The sequence below is a fragment of the Protomyctophum parallelum genome (genome assembly GCF_964188405.1).
Source record: "Protomyctophum parallelum genome assembly, chromosome: 3".
NCBI lineage: Eukaryota > Metazoa > Chordata > Actinopteri > Myctophiformes > Myctophidae > Protomyctophum > Protomyctophum parallelum.
The window spans coordinates 9423278-9441391 of NC_139698.1; the positions used below are offsets into that span (position 1 = coordinate 9423278).

At 44.7% G+C, this 18114-nt stretch overlaps 1 protein-coding gene across 1 annotated transcript in view; it reads right to left on the reverse strand.

Moving 5' to 3' along the window:
- Positions 1-18114, reverse strand: part of rims2a (regulating synaptic membrane exocytosis 2a) — a gene marked incomplete at both ends in the record, with an annotated part of 244188 nt that overhangs the window by 2867 nt on the left and 223207 nt on the right. Inside the window, 2 exons of the mRNA XM_083762001.1 lie at positions 506-618; positions 1375-1516. Coding sequence (XP_083618127.1) covers positions 506-618; positions 1375-1516 — 255 coding nt within the window. The remainder of the gene's footprint in view (positions 1-505; positions 619-1374; positions 1517-18114) is intronic.

The following is an 18114-nucleotide window of genomic DNA, read 5'->3' on the forward strand; positions in this document are numbered from 1 at the left end:
ACAATCAATTGGCTGAGGCAGAGGCTGGGTGAATTCTACAGGTGAGGGGACATAGGGCCGATTCATACTCCTATTTTACCGCTGTTTCGGCGCTGTAGTGCCGAAATCATTTCGGCTCGTCAGAGATTTTCAGTAGCACCGAAGAGCCGACTTTAGGACGGTACCCCCCCCCCCCGAACCTCAAATGACGTCACATTGTAGGCTCTACAGAGCCAAACCGACTTTTATTCGGCTCTAAAATAGGAGTATGAATCGGCCCTTAGGCTCATTAGGTCCACTGGCAGAGCCTGAGCAGAGCCTTTTGTGGTGGTTCTGGACAACCGTGTATGATATCTGACCGACCCAAGGCCGGTGTGGTGGTGGTGTCGAATGCGCGTGTCAAATTTGAAGTCGCTGCGGGGGCTGAACGGGTCTCGAGGTATACGTGGATTACAGATGGTAGGATAATGAAATCATGTCACAGGAGAGGGACACCGTGGAGTAGTGTGTAGTGTTCTTTTCTCACCCATAGGCGGCGTGGCCAACGTCTGACGTCCGACCAGCTGGGCGGGGCCCAGACCGTCCAGGAAGTCGCTGAACTGAGCGTCCGATGAAAGCCGCACGCCGGGGAAGATGAGACTGGAGAGAAAAACAATTAAGATTCAGTATCAACTTGAATTATGCTTTAAGCACTAGTTTTAACCCATTCTGGACGGGAACCCCTTTTGGTGTTTTAACTAAGCATTATGTTATACTTTAGCTATTGAAAAATAGCAGACCTACAAGCTCATAGCGCCGCCACCGAGTGGCGCGCTACGAGCTTGTAGGTCTGCTATTTTTGAAAAAAGCGTGAAAATGCTTATGCGGCACAAATCTTTGAATATATATTCTTTCAGAAGACTTTTTTCTTATTTCGACAAACCCATTTTGACCTGAGATCAGATTCAAAAAAATGTCTTCTACATCCTGACAGTTTTCTGAAAAATGTTTGTTTCTATGTCAGTCGTTGTCGTCGTCAAGCTTGTAGATCTGCTATTTTTCAATAGCTAAAGCATAACATAATGCTAACAACCAAAAGGGGTTCCCGCCCAAAATGGGTTAACCCATTCTGACCGGGCACCCATTTTGGTGTTGGCATCATGTTATGCTTTAGCTATTGAAAAATAGCAGATCTACAAGCTCATATCGCGCCACCGAGTGGCGCGACACGAGCTTGTAGGTCTGCTATTTTTGAAAAATCGAAGAACGACTGACATTTTTTTTTAATCTGATCTCAGGTCAGAATGGGTTATAATCAGACCCAGTGTGTGTCCAGCGGAAACCTCGTATGAATCTGATCTCAGGTCAGAATGGGTTCTTCGTCCTGTAAACGGAGATAAGGGCTGCTATCCTTACTTTCCCTCGGAGCTGTAGCTGTTCATGCTGCCGTCCGTGGACTCCCGGCTGGCCTGCCGGGTCATCCTGTTCCTCATCTCCACCGCCAGGCCCGTCTCCGTGCTCCTCTGGATGGTGCTGCGGAGCTTCTTACCTCCTGCTTCTGGCGGGAGGAGGAGAGAGAGAGGGAGAGAGAGGTTGAGAGAGAGTGAGACGAGACGAGAGGGAAGCGGAGGTCGTCAACGCCACAAATCAGCCGTCTCTGAGCGGCTCACACCGTACGCCACCGGTTGACCTTCAGCCGAGGAGATTTATTTATTCATGACGCGTGTCTTTTTGTCTGACCAACAAACTCCAAACTCTAATTGTATTTTTATGTGTTGTTCATCAAGGTTGTCCCGAGTTGACCTTCCCCCCCCGGGAGATTTATTTATCGTTGACACGTTTTCTCCGTCCGTCCGACACAAAGCGAACGGACACAGACGGCTAACTCAGACAGACAGTGTTATCCTGTGTTTAGGCGTCGAGTTCGGCCCGTCTGTTCAAAACGATCGCGTTCACGTTCATTTCTCCATGGTTGATCGAACAAAGTCACCCCCATCCAGCATCGGCTATACTTGAATCCTTTCTCTTTCCTTCGCTGTATTTCATACTGAATGCACGGAGAGATAGCCTGATAAAGTACAGAGTCAGACACAGAGAAGTATAGCCTGCTGTAAGATACAGCGAGGGTACAGTTACAAAAACCGGGAGTCAAAAGAAGAACATGGTCTCAAAGACACCATGGATAGTTATGCGTTATGATAGTGTATAAACACCCAGACCAGGTCCAGGTGTCTAACCATCCTGATCCGAGGCTCTGATTAGACAGCGGTCTGTTATGGTCGTTCTCAAGAAATAACACACTGGCTGAATTCAGTGATTGACCAATCAGAATCAAGCATTCGACCAAGTGGTGTAATATATACTACAGTATACACCTGTTACAGACCGTACGTACCCTGCACTACGCAGATACAGAACTCACACAACCACAGTGTCGTTGGATTACAGTAACCCTTTTAACCCATTCAGTGAGCAAGAGCAAGGCGCCCGGCCGCTCCTGTATTATTTTGGTTTGCAGCCTGCAGGGGCCTCTGGGATATGGAGTCCTGGCTGCTACCTATATGACTATTATCCACTGATCCAAGGCGACAGCTGACGCCATCCTAACGTTAGCCCTGCTGCTGCTCATCTGCACCCAGCCTATATCCATCCATTAGCCCTGCTGCTGCTCATCTGCACCCAGCCTATATCCATCCATTAGCCCGGCTGCTGCTCATCTGCACCCAGCCTATATCCATCCATTAGCCCGGCTGCTGCTCATCTGCACCCAGCCTATATCCATCCATTAGCCCGGCTGCTGCTCATCTGCACCCAGCCTATATCCATCCGTTAGCCCTGCTGCTGCTCATCTGCACCCAGCCTATATCCATCCATTAGCCCTGCTGCTGCTCATCTGCACCCAGCCTATATCCATCCGTTAGCCCTGCTGCTGCTCATCTGCACCCAGCCTATATCCATCCGTTAGCCCTGCTGCTGCTCATCTGCACCCAGCCTATATCCATCCATTAGCCCTGCTGCTGCTCATCTGCACCCAGCCTATATCCATCCATTAGCCCTGCTGCTGCTCATCTGCACCCAGCCTATATCCATCCATTAGCCCTGCTGCTGCTCATCTGCACCCAGCCTATATCCAAAGCCTGTGTGTGAGCAGCAATGTTTTGAATGTCCCATGAAACACAAGGTTAGTAATTGTTTTGCTACCGTGAATCAACAAGCATGTCTGTATGAACACAGTGCTTTAAACACAAGGTTAGTAATTGTTTTGCTACCGTGAATCAACAAGCATTGTCTGTATGAACACAGTGCTTTAAGACATCATGTTTTCCTGGGGCTTTCCTGCCTTTTATTATTTGATAGTACATGGTGTAGATAGACAGGAAACAGGGAGAGCAAGGCAGGGAGTGACAGGCAGCGCTTACATACTGTATGTTTATATACTGTAGTAAAGTGACCACTTAAGCTATACACATAAAACAAATTGGATATTTAGGTTACATGAACATGTGAGCATTACAGCTATGGGTTCACTGCAGGTATGTTTGTATTATAAAAGGCCTGTAGCAGAATTAGAGCATACTGCTGAGTGTGTTTATAATATACCTTCAACATTCATCTCTCCTGCAGAATATTGCACAAGTGTTGCTGTAAGACTAAGCAATGTTAACACAGAGACTTAAGTATGGATACTCCTCCTGGTCAAATATTACTAACCTACAAGTGAAAGTTGCTCTGTCAAATGTTGTATATAAGTTAAAGTACTATTCGTTAAATACTGAGTAGATACGCACAATGTAGTTTGTTACTGGCTTTGACAGTAATATATAGGCATGTGAATGACATGGCTGGGGTGCAATTGATAATAGATTAACCTCTGTACACATCATTGTATTTCTCTTAGATTGGAGTAAATAAATCACTGCAGAGGAATGACACGACATGACTTGATCATTGGTTTACCATTTCACATGCCAGAATGGAAGGTAAAAAAACCTCTCATTCAAATATCACGCATCACCTCATCTAACCTCCATTTTCCTGTTTCGACCCTCTAGCGTTCTGAGACAGTCAAGCATGGCCATGCACTGAAGAAGAAAGAAAGTGGAACGCGACTGAGAAATACACCTGACTGTATCTCAGAGAGAAACACACCTGACATACTGTATCTCAGAGAGAGAGAGAGAGAGAGAGAGAGTGTCCTAGTAATCTCACGCTTTTCACTGCTCACAATGGAAGAGGCCAACAGTGAAGACCGCAGTGACCTGCAGCTGTGGCAAACAGCCGTAAATCCAGAAGACTGTGATCAGTGGACATACCGCACTGACACACCTCACAAAGCAACCGCAGGCCTGTATGTTCTACTCTCTGTGTGGCAGAGTATATATACAGTACAAACACCAGGACCAGGTGATGTTTAAATCATCATTTTACAACAGGTCGTTTCAAGGAAGCAATCCGATTGGTTGAAACAGACATCTAGCCGTGCTTCAAATGAGCATGATGGAACAGCAATCAAAACATAAAAACATCAGCTGCTCTCTGTTCTCCCAGAGCGCAGCCGACTGTGGCTGTGGCTATAGGCTAGCTAGTTTCTTGGGACATTTGTGGTCGTAGTGGCTACATCTGTCATTAAAAAATTAATGATTTATTTTTGCAAATATCTTAGTTTTAATGAAATTGAGTCAACGTGTTTTTGTTGTACAATAGCAATATTACACTCAAGGGTGTACTTTACCATCATTAATGCATGCCTGCGTTGCTGCATTACCCTCTCGTGTAATATTGCTTAATTTTTACAACACAAATCTATACATGAATCAATATTATGTTACCGCAATTGCCAATTATGGCTCGCCTCAAATGTAAAATGACATTGGGTGTTAGTTTGTTGAATACGGCAAAAACAAAAAAAGCCCCTCAGACTGCTTAATTGATTGATTGATTCAGGTGTGCTGTCTCCGTCTGTCTTTTATTGATAGCAGTGGGTCATTCAGTCCGCTGAATTCACTGATTGACCAATCAGAATCGAGCATATTATGTAACATATTAAAGGGGCATTCCACTCATTTTCATCATTTTACTATGTCATTAATATATCTTATAGTAAAAAAAAGTCCCCCCCATTCTGTGTTTTCCTAGAACTGGAGGTCTGAAAAAAGTCATGTTGAAAATGAGTGGCATTCCCCTTTAATAATGCAACATACTGTATATCCAGTCCTATCAATGCATGGCTCCTATATTGTAACATTGCAACATGACATCACTATACATGCATGATCCACATTACATGACTCACAAACCATCACAAGATCACATAATAATATTGTCTGCAAAACCCCTGACCCAAAACATCTAGTGCAACCATAACTGCTGTATGAATGCATGACTGAACCCTCTGTTGATGAATAATTTCCTGGATAATTGTGACGCTCCATTTCCTTTTAAGCGCCGTGTATAATTGCTTCGCTCGTAGCCACTTCCGCCCCCCCCCCCCCCCCCCTCCACACTGGCAGATGGGGGGGGTTGGGGGGGGGGGGGAGGAGAGCAAGATCCTGATTGGATGGCTGAGATTGGGGTCAAATCAAATGCCTGGCTCATGTAACTGTACCTAGCATGAACCCAGGTAGACGCAGCGGTTTTATCACGGCAGCGTTACGTGTTCAGTTATTGGCCCCATATGGAGGAGTCACGATGAGAGTGTGAGTGCAGCAACTGTTTTGGTCTATAGCGAAATCTGTTACGCACTCTATACACAACAGCAGTGGTTCTCACACTTATTTAATTTAAAGGGATTGTGACATTAAAAAAAAGGTTTTGGAATTGTTCTTGTTTTTTTTTAGGTTTTCTAATCTCAATTGCACCCAAAAAACATGAACTTTTAACATTCAGTAGATTTTCTGTGATCTGGGGTTTTCTGGCTCAAACAGGTGCTCTGATTTGCCGACAGTAAGTGACATCACTTACTGCAAATCCCATATATGTCAATGGGATTTGCCAGCAGATGTCACTGTTTCACTGTGTTGCCTGTTTTCATTGTAGCTCAAAAGGCCCAAAAAACCCCAAAGAAAACTTCAGACCACAGAAAATCCACTGAATGTTCAAAGTTCAGGTTTTTTGGGTGTAATTGAGGTCATAAAACCTAAAAGAAAAATAAAAATAAATGAAAATTAATGTCATAAAACCTTTAACTATGAGAGTATGCAAATGGTACCTATAATGGAACCTCAAGGACCCCTTGGGGGGGGGGGGGGTCCACAACGGGAACAATTGGCCCCCTGGGGCTTTTTTTGTGTTTTTTTTTTGTGTTTTATAGCATAACATTTGACTGTATAGTACACTCACGGTTCTTAAACGTGTTAATGAAGCATTCCAACCAATTCAGAAATCCAATCAATTTAATTTAATTTGTTTCATTATTTACTGTCTTTTGTTCCTCCGTATGTGATCTGGACCATGAGTCTGTAATAAAGATTGAATTTAAATCAATCAATGGCCCCCGGACCACTAATGCCAGCTATCCGGACACATGTAGCCAGATATCCGTAGACGGATATCGAGTCGCGGGTTCTAGTCCAAAGCAACCCCCCCCCCCCCCCATCACCCCAGAAATATATAAATACATTTAAAATATAGCGTATATTTAAAAAAATCAATCAACCATGGGCTCCACTTTGAGAACCACACAGTATAATCATAAGTGTTAATTAAACCAATTTAATTTAACTCGAGAGCTCCAAACTGTTACATTAACAGCGCTGAGGAGGATTGCACTGTGCGAGTCACATTCCCGTCGTCCTCTAGCTAAACAAATGCTGTGGTTCATTATTTATTACTGCATTTGGATTCATTTTAAACCCATTCTGGGCGGGAACCCGTTTTGGTGTTAGCATTACGTTATGCTTTAGCTATTTAAAAATAGCAGATCTACATTAAGCTCGTAGCGCGCCACCGAGTGGCGCGCTACGAGCTTGTAGGTCTGCTATTTTTTTTAAACTGTCAGGATTTAAGACATTTTTAGAATCTGATCTCAGGTCAAAATGCATTAAAGAACCACCATTCATCTGTGCGTTAGAATCTGATCTCAGGTCAAAAAATGCATTAAAGAACCACCATTCATCTGTTGCGTTAGAATCTGATCTCAGGTCTCAGAATGGGTTAAACCCAATCCTCACGGGGGGGGTCAAGAGGTCACGAGGTCACTGGACTATAGCACACGTCTGTGTGGCAGGTATTCAATGATGATGCACGGCGTGGTGGGCGTGCATTGTGTGTGTGTGTGTGTGTGCGTGCATTACACGCCCACCAGCAGCATCAGCGGCTGGTCGCCACGCCACGCCCGCCACAGTCAATACTGTGACGCTCTTCTCAGGACAATTAACCACCAGCTCAAATGTTCAAGACATAACAAAGACATACAATAATATACGAGAAAGCATCAATACTACCATTGGAGCAGTAAAACAGAAGTGTGTGTGTGTGTGTGTGTGTGTGTGTGTGTGTGTGTGTGTGTATGCACGCGCGAGCAAGCGTGTGCATATGCGGGTGAGGGGGAGTGTGTGTGTCGGGGGGGGGGGGGGGGGGGGGAGTTACTTGCTTAGGTCCAGTTGCAAATTGTATATTGTATTTCTGAATTAACTACAATTGAAACAAGCCCCCTGGGGCTTTTGTTATCCTTTTACTATAGCCTGTGACTGTACTACCTGTACTGTCACAATCTTGCTAATGGAGCATTCATTCAATCAATCAATCAATCAATCAATCAATCCCTCATTGCCAAATTCCTTCCTTCCCAGGACAGTGTCCAAACTATTTTCAAAGGGGGCCATTATTTGAAAAATATGAAACTGCCTTGGGGCCGACTGCACCTCCATGTCACGCTGTACCTTAGTTTGGACCATAAGAAAGTCACGTACAAATGCATCACATTACTGTACAACCATTTATTTAACGACGTGCTACAGTATATCAATTGTCTTTTGTTGGCAGTGAACACTGCAGGCTTTCCCGAATGCATGCGTTTCATTGCTATTTCATTTACAGTCCCAAAGAAAATCTTATTCAAATTCAAATTCGAAGTTTAACCAAATGTTAGAAATGTTTTAAATTAAATAAATAAAAAGCCTTTCTTTCCCCAGGTTAATTTGAAAAACACCCAGAAACTCCATTGTATACATTTCACATGACTATACTGGCAGGCCATGAATTATATATTTTTAGGAAGGATGCCGTATCTGGGCCATTATAAAATCTGCCCTCAAGCCACCTTTGTCTCCCGGTCTGGACTTTGCAAACGTCCGGTGTTTGAACCACATCTCCCCTCCCTCTCTCTACTTTCTCCGCCATCCAAGCAGCCGCTGTTGTCAGTGACAAAGCTTACCTCCATCGTCCTCATCAAAGGAGTTCATGCAAGGGAAGTAGACCGCCAGTGCCTCGAACGAGGCCGAGAGGCTCATCTTGCTCTGGGAGCGCTGCATGCGCATCCCCGGAGTCGGCCCGGCCGCATTGTGCTGCTGCCTGCCCATCGCTGCTGCTGTTGCTGCTGCCGCCGGTTCGGTCGCTTGACTGTCAACCTTCTCAACGAGACGAATCAAACGCAACTATAGCTATCGGCTTACTTTCAAGTAAAAAAAAAAAAAGATCTAATGTTAAGTGATACAAAAAATAAAGAAACTAATTAGAAGGTGCAATGCCTTACAGGCCTATGTTAATTGTCTCTGTAATCCGGTGCTCTGTAGACTGCGGCTTGGAGAGAGAGAGTTGTCTCAGTAGCAGTGTTTTCAGACACGTCTGCTCTCTGTGCGGCTTCTTGATGCCTCTGCTCTCCTCCTCTCCTTCTCTATCATCACACAGAGAGGGGGGGGGGGCAAGCTGCATGCCTCTCCACCAATCAGAGGAGCCGGCTGCTTAAGGCGTGCAGCACAGTACAGTACCTCGACTGGCTCTCGGGGCAGAGGAGCTCTACCCAGTGATACGTCGCCCATCTAGTCCTTTTCCTCTTTCACTCTCACTTTGTGCTATTATATCGCCTCGCTGTGGCACCATGATTTATTTTTCCTCCTTTCTTGTCTTTGTGCACGTGCTCTGGCACTTTCTTTCTTAAGCCTACTGTATACATTTGTTTTATGTTTTGCAATTTTCTGCGAGAAAATCAGTTAAGGGACAAAAGCAAAGACGAATGATCACGACATGAAAATGTTTGTTCGGCCGTCCCGACTCCCACAATCTGTGATTTCTGATCCTAAAAGATTAACACAATATGTAGAATTATGATGTTATTAGGGTATTATCATCATTCTAAATTGTTGTTCTACAGTACATACACAACCAGTTAAAGGAATGACAGACCATTCAATGCAAGTGAAAGGCTGCGTGCGCAGTGAAACAGCTCCCGGTGCACTGAGCAAGCCGCTGTCAAAAAAAATTATATTAGCGATCCCGTTTTATATCGATATAAAAAAAAACTCCCAGGCACCCCGTGGTTTTATTTGATAGGACGTGTGGACACGTCTTTAGCGTCATAAATGCTAGAAAGTGCTTTGACTAAACCCTAACTCCACTTAAAGCTGGATGTGTTTTTTAGTCAGGTGGTTTCTTCCAGACAGCAGCGTTATACAAAAAGGACTGAAATCAGTCGCGACGACTGAAACTTTTCATCCACGAGTTGTCATCGTCGAGCAATACGGTCCTAAGACAAAGATAGTCCCTTTCTCTTCATCGCCGTCCAGTTTCCAACTTTAATGAATTGCATTTTTATAGCGCTTTTCCAAGTGCTCAAAGCGCTTTACAACGGTTCATTCATTCATACGTTGGGAGGTGAAGCGGCGAACAGTCGACTCCAGCGTCCTCACTTCCCACATTCACACACCAATGGTGAGCTCGCCACCATTGGCGAGCTCACACCGACCGACTCACTGGAGGCAATGTACAGTAGGGTTCAGTGTCTTGCCCAAGGACACTTCGACATGCGTAGACAGGAGGAGCCCGGGATTCAAACCGCCGACCCATGGATCATTGGACGACCTGCTCTACCTCCTGAGCCACACAGCCGCCCTGTCCAACTTTCCCTCTCTGCCACCTATCCTGTCTTATCTGGGTGTAAAAACAAGCTGTCATCAGGTCAGGCCAACTGCTCTGCTTCTCCAATGTTATTCCACAGAGAGAGAGAGAGAGAGAGGGGGGGTACTGGTTACATACTGTATGCCAGTACTGCATGTACTGTACAGTGTACAGTGTACGCCACATCCACAAGACAGTCACGTGACCGACACCCAGCCACACCGACACCCAGCCACACCGACACCCAGCCACACCGACACCCAGCCACACCGACACCCAGCCACACCGACACCCAGCCACACCGACACCCAGCCACACCGACACCCAGCCACACCGACACCCAGCCACACCGACACCCAGCCACACCGACACCCAGCCACACCGACACCCAGCCACACCGACACCCAGCCACACCGACACCCAGCCACACCGACACCCAGCCACACCGACACCCAGCCACACCGACCTGCACATGAAGCCTATACTCCTTCTCTGCAACCGGTGCATCTTTAGCTCTTTAGCCTCACAGCTTATACTAGGTAGATGTAGATGTTATTATGATAGAGTCTCCGTCCAATGGGTCAGGGTCCATGTCTGTACGGTATATTGCACTCCCTGGTCTAGGTTTGTTTTATAATCTTTATTCTGTCTGCGAGAGGAAAATAACGTATACAAAACAAATCTATTCATCATTCATCGCCTGCTTTGTTCACCATGGGTCAATCTAACATGTGTCTACAGTCTATGCCTTTTGCCCAGTGTTTGAGAAGATTGCAGCCAGCTACTGTAAACACAGACGACAGAATTAAGACACGTTGGCAAGAAGGTTCACCACAAACTCACACGGTCATGGTGGTGCTTGAAATATTGTTTGTGTGTGTACGTGTGTGCGTGTGCGTGTGTGTGTGCGAGAGAGAGAGAGAGAGAGAGAGAGAGAGAGAGAGAAAGTAACATCACTTCAAAGCCTATTTGTGACATATCAAAAGTGGTGCTTTGACATCTGCTGACTGTGAAAATTGTGCTGCTGAGAGTCAAATCTGCAGTGGTCAAGTCAGAAATTAGGACAGAAACATCAGCGCTCTGATTAAAACCACGAACAGCGCCTTAGATTCAGAGATAATGTCAAGCCCATTGTCGGCCCATAAACAAGGAAGTGAATGGCCGCCGCGCACATCCTGTCCTGGAGCTCTGAGCAAGGTATTGCCTAACAACAACGGCCGCTGTAAAAAAAATGGATTTCTGCAGCAATCCCGTTTCAGATCATTAAAAAGGACCTAAAGACGTCTATACAGCTCCGAGGCACCCGTGGTTTTAATTGAGAGGACGGGTATAGGCAACCTATACACGTCCTTAGCAGCATAAAGTGTAGGGCTGCGAATCTGTAGGTGTCCCACGATTCGATTAGATTCCGATTCTTGGGGTGACGATTCGATTCAAAAACGATCTTTTCGATTTTTCCGATTCTCGATTCAAAAAAGTTTTTTTTTTTCGATTCTAAAGCAGTTTTTTTATTTTTATTAAAAACAATTAAATAGAATTTTAGCATGATCTATTCCAGTCTTCTGGCATAAAAGCAGAGTACATTTAGTAAAAATCTTGTATAATTGTAAAAGATTTATCAACTGAATGATTTAAACACACAAAGGTTAAATCCAAGAGTAAGAACATGTCTCATTTATTTAGCTTGCACAAATTTGAATCAGGTGTAAAATAAATACAATTGGCAGGCTTAGCTTAGCTGGTAGTAAATGCACTATGCAGAAACCCAGGCCATAATGCATTGCATGCACAGGTACATTTGTGCAAGAAATAAATAAATAATAAAAAAATATATATAAAAAAATAATAATTGGAAAATGAGAATCGATTCTGAATCGGACGGCATTAGAATCGCGATTCTAACTCGAATCGATTTTTTTTGACAGGCCTAATAAAGTGTCAAGTGCGGTAATAAATGCACTTGTTATAGTGTCCACCACTGCATGCGTCTGAGAGAGAGCCCAGCTCTCTGCAGTGGTTTGTGTTTCACAATATCTGGCAGAATAGGCACAGGAACAGGTCACAGTTGCGGACGGTGTGTGCTATCATAAATATAGCCGTCTCCCTAGTGCTATCTGTCTGCTTAAAACTGTTCTCCCAGAGACAGTTGCAACCTACTTCCATGAAGAAGCCTGTGACTACACCGTGTCTGTCTGTCTGTCTGTCTGTCTGTCCGTCCCACAGACTTTCATCTGGGTCAAATCAAATGAGAAAAGTGAACAAAACATCCGTAGCATCACCTCTTTTCTTTTTAATGGGTCGCCTACTGGATGTATGATTTAGAAAAGGATAATGGCTTTTAGATTCAGCAATACGCCTGGTGAAAAGAGTGTGATTTTTAACACACCCCTGCAGAAATCTATTCGTGTCCCTTTGTCACTATTTTAACACATCAGAAATCAGTTTTTGGCCATTATCACATCAGAAATCAGTTTTTGGCCATTTATTGTGAGGTTTTTTGCAGAGCAATTTAATGTCATGCTGTTGTTCATTTGGAGAGAAACAAAAAAAACTAAGTACACCCATAATTTAAAATGTACAGTGAATGAAATCTTCCACTTTGAATTTCTTTCTTCAACTGCGTTGCATGTCTTCACCTTGTTCTGCTCTTAGCTTCTACGTACATCTTCACTTCAAAATAACACACGACAAATTAATTTGAACTGACTTACTTTAAAAATTACTTTGCTGGAACATAATACATAAACATCACGGGAGGAAATGTACCTCCACGTGACATAACTAATGAGATACTGTAGATCATGTACAGTATGAGGCAGAACACTTTAAATGAACCATGCACCTTCATATCTACTGCAGGGAGAAGAATAGTTCCCAGTTCAATCTATAGTAGGATGTATCGTTTTCACTTTCTGACACTGTTCTGTTTTGCTGGAGACTCAATGTGCTTTTATTATGAAAACGTGCCAATAGAACACGTGGCGAAAGTACCTGGCACGTGTGGCACCCTCACCCTTCCTACCACAACGGAGCTAAAGACAGAAGGTACCTGGCACGTGTTGCACCCTCACCCTTCCTATACCACGACGGAGCTAAAGACAGAAGGTACCTGGCACGTGTTGCACCCTCACCCTTCCTATACCACGACGGAGCTAAAGACAGAAAGATGACGTATGCCAGATGATGCGGGAGGAGCATGGCACAGGTTGACAATTGCAGTTGCTAAGGAACTTGATATGGCTTAATTACTTAAAAATATAATTAGATTTTGTTCTGTATAGGTTTGATACACGTGATAGCTAAGGCTATTATAATGAAAGGGATAATGGTCTAAAGGGATGATGGTTTGATCATACTCTAGCGCTCTCTAAAGCCTCACAAAGCCCTTCGGCCAGACAGAATCAGCTGTGGAGGACACTAGGGTCGCGTGCGGATCAGCTGAGGCAGAGGCCGTTCCAACTTAGCCTGGTTAATAAACCAGACCGAATCAGCCGTTGGCAAAAATAAATTGCCTGCCGGCGGATTACGGTCTGGAGAGGCTCAATTGTACGCCCATTTCCTACACCAGAGAAATGGGGCGGCCAATCGGGACACGGTATGCAATATGGGCGGGCTTTGGTACAGTGACTTTCAATGCTTGAGACCTTTGACTGACAGTAGCTCTGACCAATTGCGTCAAAGAGAAAATGTTTCAACCCGCCCCCTGGAAATGAAATCCAAGCTGAGCCTCCCCAGACTAATATCCCGCGGTCCGTGCGATATTAGTCTGGTTTATTAACCAGGCTAGTTCCAACTGTCATTGGACACCGGGTTAGCTCTGTGATTGAGCCGGTCCCCAAAAATATCAGGGAATACCAGGGAATTTAAAGATGAAGTGCCGTGGATCTGGTATTTTTTTCCACTTTTTCAAGTGTTAGACCCCTTGGTGTGGTTGTTATGCGCAATGATGTCTTCCCTTTGTATTTAGGATTTCTTCCTGGAAGCTGAAACCTTGACAGTCAAACGTGGCAATAAAAAAAAAAAACAGTGATATCACAATATCATCCCCTCCCCTAACCCATCCCCTTTATCATACAGCTGTGGGTGCGGCTTCAGTTCAGGTGGATCACCACCCACCCAGTTCACTTCATGAACTGGTTGGCAATAAACATAAAAATTAATTAATAATAATACCTGCAGCGGCAGTGGCTCAGGGGTAGAGTGGCCGGATGGGAACCGCGAGGTTCAAACCCGTGCTCCCCCAGAGTCTGTGTTAAAGTGTCCTTGAGCAAGACGCTGAACCCCTTATTGCTCCTGATGTGCAGATTGGTGCCTTGCATGGTTTCCTCTGCCATCGGTGTGTGAATGTGTGTGTGAATGTAATGCACAATCTATGTGAAGCAAGGCGCTATATAAATGCACCATTTCATTTACCTGATGACCATGTTTTAGGGTGGGGAAAAAAATCACGCCACTCCATCTTTAACGATGTGAACCCTAGAGGCCTCAGGGCGCTCATTTCCCTCGAGGGCAGGAGGTGTAAAGCTCCTGGACATGTTTTGCGCACATCGTTCACTGCCTTGTTTACGGGGCCGACAAAAACGTGCTAATGTCTCTGAATCTACGTCGCTTGTCCTTGGCTTTGATCAGAACGGCGATGTTCCGTCCTCATTTCTGACTTAACCAAAGCATCTCGTTTGAAATATTAACGCTTCTAAACAGAGATCAGACGAGGTATGGCGCGAGGTAGTAATGGAAAATTATAACCTTTCAGAGTAAAATCTGCCCATCTGCTTGGCACTCTAGCGCCTTTATTTTGACAAACTCTTGCAGCATCACAGGTGTTGCCGTTAACGTCTCAACAGGCTCAGACACGTGATGAAAACAGTAGATTCGCTACCTTCCAACTCCGCCCGACGGTGAACACGTTTGTGGATCTTGGAGTAAATCCCAAGCTTATTATCTTCTTGGCTGATTGCAGTCATCAAGTCAGATTGCCAGCTCAATGATCTCATCCTCTAAAGCCATGAACACAGCAGACCCCCCCCCCCCCCCCTTCAGCTCACGCTTACTTACAAAATGCACAAATGACACAGCACAATTTGATAAGGTTCCCTTAAATCTGAGTCTCGGTTCATGCAGGGTTCAGATCAAGATTTTCTGAAAATGAAAGACATGGTTTAAAATAAATGTCCCATGATCTGATTACCACTATTGGCTAATTTAGTTACCACAATGATCCACTTGGGACACGATGTTATTGCATGCCTCTTTCTTGACGTTTCACCACTTTAAAAACTATATTAATTTGAAATTAGCCTAGAGTATATCATTGCTCAACTTTGGAGGTTGTATATTTTTATGTATTTTAAAGCATTGTCTTGCTATTCCTTTATGTGCCATTTTGTATTTTTCTCCAAAATTACCAGAGTTAAAGACAAGTGGTTAATGCACCAATATCAAGTTGAAAACATTGGTCTGTTACCCGAGGAAATAGTCTGTTTGAGGGACAATGATGTGACAAGGGTTTTAGAGTCCCTGTTATGGAGAATCTTCATTTTAGGCCAGACGACTAGACTCAACAACACAATTACGACAAAGAATGGCGTCATGCCCTCAGGGCTCTGCATGGTTAACGTACGTAGGGTACTTTTCCACAGTTTACTACGTGATATCTGGTTCGGTTCAATAACACAGCCCCTTGACATTGAGAAACATCTTGTTCTGGCCCCTCACACTTACCAAAAGTGTAAGCGTGACCGGCGTGATCTGGGAAACAGCAGCACCTCATACAGCATGGAATGTGAAGAATGCTGCTCATTTTGAAGCTACAGTAAAGTATAAGACAGCCTAATGTTCCCAGAAGTCCGTCCGGGCTGGCGGGCAGCACAGATGAGCACACGCCGCGGGGCCCTTTAGGGAAGCGTGCCTGATTGATGAGACGAGGTGAGGGCCAAGCGTCACAGAGGGCCTCTGCTTCTAAAGAACTTTAAACACAGTCTAATGGAGGGCCCCTCGCCCTGGCACGCACGCACGCAACGCACACACCGCATGCATGCACCGCACTCACACACGCACGCACGCAACGCAACGCACGCACACACACACTTTACAATTGAGGCATTTAGCAGACACACGGGCATCGATCACGAGGACATCCCACACTAACAATAGTGGATCTACTCAAGGAGAGCACAAAGTACCACCGAACAGGCCAGATGTTTGGAGAACTGGGATGACGGGAAGCCACGATGGAGGGCTCGTCTGAGGACAACCTAGAGCGAGCAGACGCTCTTAATCCACAGAGATTTACAGTAAGCAAGAACAACACATGGTAATACATCAAAGTATGCATAGAAATAGCCATCTAGGACCATAAGTAAACAACCGCGCGCGCACACACACACACACGCACGACACACACGCGCACGCGCACACACACACACACACACACACACACACACACACACACACACACATACACACACACACACACACACTTTTTAGGTCAAATTTGTACTTTGTTAATGTAGGCCTACTGCAGTACTTGCTTTTCAAAAGTACAAATTAGAATAGCCTGACTTTTCTTTTTCTTTTTCTTGTCAATGCATTGCTGCATAACATTTTCTAAAACTATCAATAGTAAAAATAGCACATCTTCAAATGTCGGAGACAAAAGTACAATATTTGTCTTAACAGGTAATAACATCTATAAATGCAAATATTCAAGTAAAGTACCGATTGTTATGTACAGTACTCAGGTGTAGCAGAGTGGCTCCCAACCTCAGCCTGATGGCCTCTAAAAATGTCTAATATCTCTGCCAGCCAGTCCATATAAGGGATATATCCCTTTGGTCTAGTGGTTATAAGATATTGGATACCGGTATATACTTTCATATACGGAAGAGACCCGGGTTCGAATCCCAGGCGATACACTTAAGCAAATGTGCTTCTCTACTTCACTACCTCCTCCAGTGGCGTGCACAGACATTTAGAGGGGCAGGTGCTCAAGTGAAAAAAAAGGGCACCTTGTGCAGCGCATTTTGGTGCTTAAGCTATTGAAAAATAGCAGATCTACAAGCTCATAGCGCGCCACCGAGTGGCGCGCTACGAGCTTGTAGGTCTGCTATTTTTCTTTAATCAAAGAACCACTGACATAGAAACATAGCTTTAGATTGTGGGGGCCTAAATAATATAGTAGAAGCGTTTTTTATCAAGATTTGATCAATGTCACCATGGTCCACACACTACAAATTAAGGAAAAAAAAAATTTGCCAAAAGGGCAGGGGGTGGCCCAGGCCGTAGCGTAACGGTCTGGGCACCGGACTGGTAATCCAGTCGCAGTGTGCCGCGGGTTCGACTCCCGGACCTGACACGGCCTTTACTGCATGTCATCCCCCCATCTCTCTCCCGTTTCCTGTCAGCCTACTGTCTGTCCCTTCAAAAATCAATAAAAGGCGTAAGCCGCAAAAAAAAAAAAAAAAAAAAAAAAAAAAAGGGCAGGGGGTGCTCTAGCAACCCGTATAGTGTCTATCTGTGCACGCCACTGCAAATGTGCTTCGCTACTTCACTACCTCCTCCCTAAATCTATCTCTCTCTCTCTCTCTGAGGCTCTTTCCCAGACTGTCTCCCTCTCTCGGCTCTGTTTACATTCCCTGCCTTGATGCACAACAGGGCAGCATGTTTGGAAGTACAGCTTCCCCTCGTCCTCGGCTCTCTCTGTGCAGCACAACACTTCTGCCATCCTCCATTGTTACCACAGAGAACCACTTCAATCAGGGCATGTTATCGTTGAATGGAACCCAGAGCAGAACTCCTACTGTTTAACAACATGCCTATTCCAGGAACAAATAGTTCAAACGTTTGACAAGAATAGAACACTTGGGCAGAAGTGAAAGATTACTCAGTGAATGTGAACGAAAACGTGAGATAAAGAACATTCAGCGGGAAACAGAACATTCAACGGAAATAGACAATATACAGGATGTGACACATTTATTATGTGACGGTAGATGACGTGATACTGATCATAGAATATATGCAATACCACCTCCTATCAAAGCGTGCATGAGGATTAGATCAGTTACTGTACGTGGGTAGTTCTGTTGAATGCACAGTGCAGTA